Consider the following 11,002-nt stretch of genomic DNA (forward strand, 5'->3'; position numbering starts at 1 on the left):
ATTTAGAACAACTGATAGTTTTTTTGTTTCGACTATAATTAATTTAGCTACACCATATTTGAATCTTTTAAGATTCTCTGACTAAATTTGATCAAACCTGATTCCGTTCGAACTTGGATTCCCGAACAAGTGATGCATTCTTCAATTTTGATTTTTTCTTATTCTCTATTAAAAATTGATGAAAATACATCAAACTAGTCTATCAAACTATACTATTAATAACAAAATTCTAGGAATCTTATTTTCATCACTTAATATTATAAGAAAATAAAACAGATTTGATAATTTAGTGGGATAAGGATAAAAATGAAAAAAAAAGACTCCTTTGTTCTTACCATCCCCTTTCTATTAATCGCATCAATTTGATAATTTAGTAGGACGAGAACAAAAACGAATTCTTTGTTCTTACTATCATCTTTCTATCAATCACATCAATTTTCTTCTTTCCTTAATAACAATCATGAGAAGACAACTACATCAGCAACTTTTCATCCTTTCGATCTCATATACATCCCACATCAATCACATCAACTTTCTCTCTCTCTCACTCTCTCTCTCTCTCTCTCACAAAATTTTCCACCGCCCCATCTCCCCCACCATCTTTAGCTGCTTCCTTTCTGCAGCTCTCTTTCTATCTCTCTCCACCATCTTTTGGTGCATCCTCTCTCTCTCTCTCTCTCTCTCTCTCTCTCTCAACACCCCGTTTTATCTGTTCTTCCAACTCGCTTTTGCACACCCTCCATCTGCTGTTGCCTCTTAATCCCACGACTTCGACAGGGAGGCAAAAAAGGAGGAACAGCCGCGAGCGGAGGGCGGGGCCGAGCATTTGCGGGGATCAAAAGGTATATGATCCTATGCCTTCCACTGCATCGCTTCGCTTCTCTCTTCCTCCTCCTATTTATTGCCGAATTTTGCCTCAAAGTATATGTAAACTTGAACTGTAGATCAGATACCACACTGAACTCTACTTTCTTTGAAGTAGGAGAAAGCTTTGGTTACACACAGTTGGCTTATAGGTTTCTTTGTTGCTATTATGGAGTCCACAGACTGGACATATTTTCTACCTTTTTTCTTCTTTTCTTTCCTTTCTCTTGAGGTGTTTGAGGCCAAATCAGAATCCAAATCCATCTTGTTTTGGATTTATTGCTTGCCTACTCCCCTTGATGGAAATGGTATCGATTATAATTTCCTTACCAGTTCATATTTCCATGTTCGTGCGATTACTCTTTCCTTAGAATGTTATCTCTTCTCGTCATGTAATATCACGATCTCTCCCCCTCCCCTCCCCCTCCTCTCTCTCTCTCTCTCTCTTGTGTTCTCCTCAGATCAAGAGTTCTGCTTGCGGACGATGGCGTCTTCGTCGGCCCAGGTCCCGCTCTCGTCCTCCTCGGCGTCCGCATCGCCGTCGGCGACGAGCTCGCCGTGCGCCGCCTGCAAGTTCCTCCGCCGCAAGTGCCAGCCCGACTGCGTGTTCGCGCCCTACTTCCCGCCGGACCAGCCGCAGAAGTTCGTGCACGTGCACCGTGTCTTCGGCGCCAGCAACGTCACCAAGCTCCTCAACGAGCTGCACCCTTACCAGCGCGAGGACGCCGTCAACTCGCTCGCGTACGAGGCCGACATGCGGCTCCGAGACCCCGTCTACGGGTGCGTCGGCGTCATCTCCATCCTCCAGCACCAGCTGCGGCAGCTCCAGATGGACCTCTCCTTCGCCAAGTCCGAGCTCTCCAAGTACCAGTCCGCCGCAGCCGTGGCCGCGGCCGCCGCGGCTTCCACCACCGGCCTCGGTGCAACGACCCCAGCGGCCGCCGCCGCCAGGGGGCATGGGTACATCGTACCCGGGTTCGGGTTGGGGCGGGATCAGTGCTTCCCGGCTGCTGCGAGGGATCCAAGCCACAGCCAGCAGATGATGATGAGGAACTACGACGCAGATCTGGCGGCGAGGCTGGGTGCCAACGGCGCATACGATGCAGGGCTGGCGGCTGCGGCCATGAACGCGACGACGGCGGCCACGATTGGGCTGTTCGGTGGGCAGTTCCCCAGACCCAGCGCGGCCGGCGGGGATGAGCGATCAGGCATCGGTCCTTTGTAGAGACCTCAAGCAGGTTTGCACGGACTCTTCTTCTCTTGTATGCTTATTTTTGGAGGTTAGTGCTGAGGTTGCTGTGGCGTCCAAAGTAATAGAGAAGACAGCATGTTATTTGTTATCTACACATAACAAGGAACATCGATTAGTATCTATTGAACCATAGAAGTAATTTCTACAGCATAAAGAGAAGCCAAAGATAAAGACAAACATATGATTGTAATTTTCAGAATTATAGTACAAATCAAGGTTGAAAACCTATGTTCTTTTTTCTGCTATGAAATAAAATATAAGAATGTAAAAGAGATGATGTAACTTCAGAAGTATTTCTGAAACTACATCTAATTAATTGCTTTTTTTTTCCCCTTCATGAAGAACAGCAAAGATCATTCATTTTATTTACCTTTTTTTAATGTTTATGTTCTCTCTCCCTTCCATGAATAATTCCTTCTTAAACAAAGTTTTGTGGGAGCAATCTTACTTTCATTCAGATGTTAAGCATCAAACGGTGAATTGATTAAACTGCAATGACTATGGTATTGACAGAGTCATTTGCTCACCAAAACTTACTGTATTAGCCAAGGGAAGCATTCAATTCATGATGATGTTCTTCAAAGGATTCTGAGTTCAACATAGTGCTTCTGAGAAGTGCACATTTTGATATCAGCTACAGATTTTTTATATACCCCAAATCCATAAATGGACTATTGATTGTGCTATGAGTATAAACCTTAAAGATGCTGATTGGATATCTAAAACCATATTTGCTACTTGCATGAATATTTATGAGATGATCAACCTTCTTTACGTAAAAAAGAAGATATATTTCCATAAAGGCAGCATAGTGTAGATTATATTTCATGATTGTTTACATTCTAAATTATCATTGTCAGATTTTTATTAACTGGTGAACGATTAAATGGAGATTGTTGATACCCTGAAATTTTCACCTGGCACTTTAAATTGTTGTCAGATCACAGAATGCTTTTGCAGCTACTGAGAGACATTGTTTTGTAGATTAATGATTCTATGTTTTATCTTTTCTGCCATATCTTTTCAGATTCTTGCCTTATTTTGCCATTATAAAGTTCAAAAACACCTTAGAATAAATTAGCAGATTCACTGCATAAGATGATCCAATTTTTGTACTTGCTCATATGGGTATGTTTGATCATAGCAGGTTCACTGCATTAATTCATGTCCCAGATTTATGTTTAGATTGATCATATGACAAAGAAGGATTTCTACTGCGTACTTGTTTTCCTGCTGCACATATTGCTCACAGGATCAACTTGCGCAAGTTGCAGGTCAAAGAACTGGAGAACAATGAAACTGAGGTAGAAGCATATCCTGGGAGTCTTAGCTTTTGACAACCAGTCAAAACTACAAAGAAAAGTTGTGGCTTCCTTCCTTCAACGCAAAGTCGGACCATTTCTATCGCTTGATCCTGATATGTAACAATGCTAGTCTTTCTATGATCTCCTGTTGCAGTTTCCTGACTTTTGGATACTGATACATCAATTTTTATTGCACTGTTCTTAATTAGATAACCATATTGTTATATGATCCTCATAGCAGCTTTTATATTCTCTATCCTTTTGTTCTGAGTAGATTACAAACGGTTCATGCATGCAATGTATCTACGAGTTGGCAATACAACTATCCATTAGATTGCATGAGAAAAAAAAGCTTGGATTTTATTTAAGGATTTATGTAAGGAATCGATCCTAATAAACAGAAAGTGTATATATCTTTTCTTCATTCACTCATATCATTTTATTGTGGATCTGACACTCTTGTTGAGAAGATCCAAGCTAGAGTAAGATGTAGGCGAAGGCATGCAAAAGATGCCTCAGATCAAATTAAGACTGACTTTTTTGATCCCATGCATTACTACAATCTCTCTCTCTCTCTCTCTCTGTTTATGTGGGTAAAAATGCAGATTACGAGGGAGGGAGGTGTAGAAGGCAGAAAGCATATTGCAGAGGATGGCAGGAGAGACAAGAAAGGCGAGGCTCTCTGAAACAGAAAGGGTGGGAGGCATTAATGAAAGGAGCCATGAAGGCCTCCCCAAAATGCCATTCTGCACAGGGTGGGGTGTTAAATGTATTGGCACCGTTTGCACGTACCGTCATCACCAATCCCCACCTACCCAACAAGACCAGATGAAGCAGCAGGCGATTTGAAGGGACGAAGAAATCCATGAGCTTGTACGTGGAAGAACGATACATGTCTCGGCTTTCTCTTTCTCGCCCTCACCTCTGCAGCCTTCGAAAGACGCAGTAAAGAGAACACGCTTACATGCGGTGACAATGGTGACGTGCCTCAACAATGATGACCCCTCCGCGTCCTTCAATGTGATCCGCCTCTGCTCACGTCTCGTCCCTTGCCCTGCTGCATGCGCCACCCCGGCTTCTGACTCCGGTGAACCCACGGATGTGACCCGTGCATGCCTCGTCCCTCCCATCCATCCTCATTATGCTTCGTCTCTCTTCTTCTTCTTCTTCTTCTTCTTCTTCTTCTTCTTCTTCTTCCGTTTATCCCCTTGTTTCCTTCAAATGAACACCCTGTACTCTGACTCTCTCTCTCTCTCTCTCTCTCTCTTTCTACGGTGTTCGACTCTTCAGGAAACGGTAGTGAACGCAACAGAAGTCAGTGGCGTAGGATTTAAGGCGTATTTACAGAGCATCATTGAAGTATCGGAGTTCAAACTCTCTCATGGCTGGTTATGAGAATCTTTGAGCTCGTATATTGGTAGGAGATATGATGAAGGATCGATCTCCGTGACTGCCAGTGATTAAACGACAAAAATACTGATCAAAGCCTTTGACCCCTCCTCACGCGGACGAGAGATACGGATAGGCAGTGCAAACGAATAAGAAAAGGGTTTCTACCCACGACGCGTCCAATCAAATAACACAGACGTACGTCCCTGATTCGACGGCCACGATCGACGCCCACGTGCATGGGAACGGTCGCCCTGGTAGGATCAACTGTACGTGAATCCCTCAGCCTTTTCGGAAGCAGCAATGGCCATGTTTTCTTATCATCAGTGGAAGAAAGAGAGTTAGGGGGGGATAAAGATATTCCTGCATCCTTCCATCATGCTCTCAGGGGTGTGTAGCTGTCACAGAGACGAGGAGGGAAGACGAACTTGGGCACTGATCCCTACAAAGAGAATAATGTGACACATGGATGAGAAACAAAAGGGAGTCACTTGGATCCATTCGAGGAGAATAGAGGTTTACATCTCTTTTCCCACGAGTAAAAAGGCAAGGCAGTAGTTAAAAGGGAGAGGAGGAGGAGGAGGAGGAGGACGGGGGGCCGAGCAATTAATGATGGGGGGATGGAAGCATTAATGGGACAGCGCCAAGACCATGGGCTCTTTATTTTGACCATTCCTTCTTCTTGGAATTTGGCGAAGCTGCACGCTTTCCTACACTGTAAGAGAAAAAGGAGAGGGGTAGGAAAAGTTGAAAGCGGAGGGAACAGGAAGCAGATCATTAAGAGGAGAAGACACAAACCTTCACACCCCGTATCGTCCTCCTTAAATACATGCTTTCTGTCTCCCTGCCACTTGCTGCCATTGAAAGCAGAGAGAGAGAGAGAGAGACTCTTAACTCGCACATGGTATTCAGCCAGAAAAAGAGAAGGATTAAGGAGGATAGCAATAGCAGTTTCCAATGGCTGGTAGTCATCTGAGAAGATGACAATGATGTGGTTGCTAGATTGCATGAACACATGGATTGTTCAGCCTGTGAGAGGACTTCAAGATGGAGTATGATCAGATCTCCTATGTCTTCTTTAAAGAACATATACATAGGTTTCAAAGAAGACCAGCAGACTTGAAAAGTCAGTGAGGTCGTCTCTGATGAACAGTGAAAGCCTAGCAGGCAAGATCTAGTGTTGGAGTTTGCAGTTTCATTGACATCGAGCTCCTACGTGCATCGATTAATCCAACACATCCCCATGAGGCTCGTTTGGAGTAAAAAAGAACAAAATAGCCAATACCATGTCTAGAATCTCAAACTTGTTTCACTTTAGTTAGACTACAATGACATGTAATATCATGGATAAAATGCATGTGTGTAGTATGCGGTAGGAAATGTACTTTTAACATGAGAGTTTCCAAAACAATAAAAGAATTCTTTTCCCATTTTTATATAATACATGGAATCACCATCAAATATTTGACCTTCACTCATTTCTCTGTTACTCCTTTTTTTTTGCATGACTTGCAGTCAAAGTAAAGCACGAAAATGAAGAGGCTTCTGAGGCAAAGAAATGGCCACCAAGGCAAGAAGTCAACATGCTCCCCCTTGATCCGATGATGATAGGTTGATTCAGTACTATATATAGCTCTTCTGCTACTTTTGCATCAGCATACCCAACAACTATATAAACCTAAAATGCAGCTTCTATGTGGCCATAGATATGAAGTTTCCAAGTCCTTTTGTCATCTGAAGTCTCCTCAACCTGGCCAAGGTATCTGCATGTCAACAGGTTTAGAACCAACATTATTCTCATAGATTCCAAGATAACTAACATATGTCCGGGGAAGCAATGAGAAGACTGATGTGATAGTGCAGTAGAGGAGCAAAGATGGTTGCAGTCAATGTTTTGGATTAATTATTCAGATGAAAGAGAAGAATCCTCCACTTCAACAAAGTTGCATTTCAGAAAAATGAATGGAGATTGAGTTCCAAAAATGAAGCATGTCCTGGACTTTGGATAAGATGTAAAGCAGTAGAACAGATACTGAATCATCTCAAACTTGTAATCTCTTACCCAGTGTCATGATTTTATAGCTCATGGATGATGTTCATGATCTAACATCCAACTGAGTCATGCACTCCACCCCTTTCAATGTGACAACATCCTGAAGACCTATAGCATTAATGCACATAGTCAATCATGTAGCAGTTCTTCTGCATCAAACTAAATTACAAATGCATGAATTAGTGCTGGTAATATATCTTAAATATATGATGCTAACTCTACTAACAACAAAAGATCATGGGGTGTAATTTCCTGCAAATCATAGGTGTCTAATGCAGACCAGCAGTACAATAACATCAGCATAAAGTAGCAGAAATCATATCAAGTTTAATGATATCATAGTTATATTTGTTATGGTAACTGATCCATTAAATTGATAGGTCTAATTTAATAATAATATAAACTGTGGTGTCATAAGATGTATCTCTCCTTTAATGACAAGGTCTAAGTTGTGGCTGCAACTAATTAAGAAATTAACAAGGATTCTCATACTATTTTGAGATTGAAAGTTCTTTCAAATATCACATATTTCTTCTTTCATGGATCTTAAAAGTTGACATATATGAAATATGACAGAGAAATTACATCTAAAATCATGGTCTTAAAAGTTAAAACATTATAAAACTAGAATGCCTGGTTTTACACCTTATGTTGACTTCTATGACATCTGTTCTCTAAAGCAAGGTGATGCATCTGTAGCAGTTGACCAACTTGTAGGTCAACAAGTGTTGGAGAAGCTCAAAAAACTAGGGCCTAAGCAAACAGTCAACTAAATATATATGAAAAAAACAGGAATTAAAAAAGCACAGAGTATAAAAATTATTTACTCTGTTATTATCATATTCATCTCTTGGAAAATAAATGCTTACCCTTTAATAGCTGAGCAAATTGGTTGAGGCCTTGGCAACACAAGTAAATTATAAACATCAAGCTAATCATCAGTCAAGTCTTTCTTCCTGGAAAGGTGAATAAACTCCTGAAACCATTATGCATATTATGGTTCAGATTTAATTATTTGTCCTTAATAGTTCATAATTAAAACGAGGGTGGATCTTGATACAGTAATAAGGTTGGTTCTTAACTTGATTGATTAAGGTTCTTTTAACAGATGTCAAATGATACTAGGTATATGATTACACTCTATCAAGTATACGTAAACATAAGTAACTTGAATCTATATTATAAATTTTATTTCGTCTAAATCAATCAATATTACTGATCCGAGCATGAACCAAACTAATATGCAAACTCAATCCATTTTGGATGATTTAAACTAATTTAATCAAAAATAATATTTTAATTTAAATATGATAAACCGTCGATTCTTTAGGGCTCGTCATAAGCTTTTCCAATTTCTTTGTGACTCCATTATTTGATTATCGTCTTCTACCATCATCCACTTATTGTTTATTGTTTATCTTTTTTTATTTATTTTTACTTTTATTTCTCTTTCTTTTTCTTCTTCTATCTTCCTATCGATCAAAATATTATTACTATAGTATATGTGTAGTATGTATGAATAATTAATTTTTTATCAAAATGGTTTGATTATTGATGAATAATTAATTTTTTTTATCAACCATGACTATGACATAATTTTAAAGAGGGGAAATGAAAAAATAAAATGGCCAATATTACCTTTTTAAAATTGTTTTATATTCCCTTTTTGAAACGTGAAGGGGGTGTTCAAAATTAGGCGCCAACGCCACACTATACCGTTATTCCCCGCGCCTTCCCCACCCGCGCTCGAATAAATAGCTGCTTGCTTTGTCCCCTGTTATCAGAAAAATTAGGGCCTGCAACCTCCTTTCCACCCCCCAAAGTCCCCCCTCCATTTCCTTCCCTCATCTCCTCCTTCATCACCTACATCCAATTTCCTCTCCTCCATCCCCAATCTCATCCCCGGTTATCGATTGAAGCCGGGGCCTGCCTCCCTGCCAATCCAATCGCAACCCTCGATTTCTTCCGAATACTCTTCGAAAGACGTGATTCTTCCCTTCTAGGGTGATTGGTGAGAGATGGGGGCTTTGATTCGAGGTGCTGAGACCGACCGAGATGGAGGTGGCGGCCCAGCTCAAGCGCGGCAGCTTTCGGTGGGTTCTTTGACGAGAAGCGGGAGATTTAGTTTCCGGCGCAACTTCTCCTTCGACCCGCAGGTCGCCAACGTGATGAGGTTTATCTTCGGGTAGCAATCCTCGCTCGATCCGAACCACGGGAGCAGGAACCTCCCCAGGGAGGAGATCACGGTGCCGGAGAACCTTGACTCCGCCATACAGCTCACGTTCTTGGCTTGCCATGGGGATGAAAAGAGGGTGGAGGTGCTGCTGAAGGACGGCGTCGACGTGAGCAGCACTGATCTGGACGGTAGGACGGTTCTACATATAGCGGCATGTGAGGGACACGTTGATGTCTTGAACCTTTGCTTTGCTGGAAAGCCAATGTTGATGCCAGAAATCGGTGGGGTAGCAAGGTAAAAATCTCATATTTCTGCTGCATGTAGTTTCCTTTTTACTTCCACATGTTCATTAAATGTCAAGTTAAAGAACAAGAATCAACTGATACAAATTAGATTGTTCACAGCCTGTTCACTGCTTGGTAGGCTGCTGCAGATGCCAAGTGCTAAGGCAACGTGGAAGTATACAACATTTACTGCCTTATGATATATAAGTAATGCGTCTTTCTTGCTTTTCTATTGAAAACTTTCATGGCCATCTTATCTTTAGCCTTACGATATTCATCTCAGTTCCTTACATATTATGTTTTGATTTTCTTCGCTGTTAAAACTCAGGGACTTCTGCAGCCTTATTAAGTTCTTAGATTGCTCTTGAAATTGCCAGGCATGTAACTACCTACTTTCAAAAGATTGTCCAAAGCAAATAGGAGCTCCCTATAATTATTTTCTGTAAGGATGGTTAGGAAACCATTAACTCTGTACTGAAATTTGAATTTGAAAAATGTAAGAATGTGCCAAAGCTAGTGATGCCATTTATAGGGCCTTGAGGAATTCTTATCTAACATAACAACACTCCACCAATCAAACTTCATGTTTTGGCTGATACCTACTATGAATTGAGTATAATGTTCATTCAAACTGTGATGTTCTACACTAGCCACTGAATTTGATGATGGAATCAATCATTATAAAATGTTTCTCCATGTCTTTGTCATTTTCAGTGGTTAAACAGACATTCACCAAATCATTTGCTTCTGATGACAAACAAATCGTGTCTAGAGTATGTTTTTTTTTTTTTTTTGCATATTGATTGAAGAATGTAGGAATCCTGAGCCTATAGTGAGACCAACCTTTTCAGAAATAATTGTTCGATTTGATAAAGTTACAAGTACGGATGGAAGACACCTTCAAACTCCTTTGGTATGCACTTGTATTCTTGAATATGAGTGTTCATGTGCCAAAACCTAAGCAAGTAATTCTATCATATGCCATAAGCCCATTAATAATGTTTTGTACAAGAAAGTTCAGCTTTTATATGGACTTTTGACAAAATAATGCAATTTGTTCCCTTTTTTTGTGGATACACGCACATCTCTTGTGTCTGAAGGTTATCTAGTTTTAGTCCAAAGATGCCTGATAATATATACAAAGACATATAAGTAAGAAATATCCTTCAAGAAAAGTCTTGCTCCTGTAAGAAAGTTCTTGCATTATGCATAACAATATATGTTCCCTGTTATGTGAATTATAATCTTTAGTTCCAAGGCAATGATTTTTTTATACCCTTGCTAAGGTGACTTTTTCAGTTGTTTGTCACCTTGAAATGCTTATTTATATGATCAATCGCATTTTTGCAACTCTAAGTTGTTCTTATCTTAAGACTTTGTTCGATCACTTCTTGCAGAGTAATCTTTATCCCAGCTTTGTGGTATCATTCTCAGGAAAACCTGAAAATTGTGAACGAGCCATCTAAGCTTTTCTTATGTTGCTCCCAGTAATCAGTCTTCCACATGTAGATGTAAAACCAATTATTTAGTTATTAAATTCATATTTTCCTAATTTTTTCTAGATATCAAGTTCATATTTTCCTGATGTTTTGCTAGTTTAGTTATTAAATTCATCAAATTTATGAAACCAAAAGTCCCTGCTAGCTGATTGAAAGTTTCTTAAATATCATTACAGTTAGA

The 11,002-nt window shown here is 40.3% G+C and overlaps 1 protein-coding gene across 2 annotated transcripts; it reads left to right on the top strand.

Annotated features, from left to right (window-relative positions):
• Positions 1-696: 696 nt before the first annotated feature.
• On the top strand, positions 697-3,565 carry LOC135632660 (protein ASYMMETRIC LEAVES 2-like). 2 transcript variants are annotated; one of them, XM_065141307.1, is made up of 3 exons: positions 697-842; positions 1,326-2,102; positions 3,391-3,565. In XM_065141307.1, exon 2 carries the CDS (start codon positions 1,349-1,351, stop codon positions 2,087-2,089), a length of 741 nt encoding a protein of 246 aa, XP_064997379.1. In that variant the 5' UTR covers positions 697-842; positions 1,326-1,348; the 3' UTR covers positions 2,090-2,102; positions 3,391-3,565. The 2 variants fall into 2 exon arrangements, with proteins under 2 accessions (XP_064997379.1, XP_064997380.1); XM_065141308.1 differs by lacking the exon at positions 3,391-3,565 and having other exon boundaries at positions 703-842; positions 1,326-2,104.
• Positions 3,566-11,002: the final 7,437 nt, after the last annotated feature.

The sequence above is a fragment of the Musa acuminata genome, chromosome BXJ3-3 (assembly GCF_036884655.1).
Source record: "Musa acuminata AAA Group cultivar baxijiao chromosome BXJ3-3, Cavendish_Baxijiao_AAA, whole genome shotgun sequence".
In the NCBI taxonomy this organism is placed as follows: domain Eukaryota; kingdom Viridiplantae; phylum Streptophyta; class Magnoliopsida; order Zingiberales; family Musaceae; genus Musa; species Musa acuminata.

What these genes read in the sequence shown, in the direction of transcription:
- LOC135632660 (XM_065141307.1), top strand. Translation starts at nt 1,349, where the DNA reads ATGGCGTCTTCGTCGGCCCAGGTCCCGCTCTCGTCCTCCTCGGCGTCC.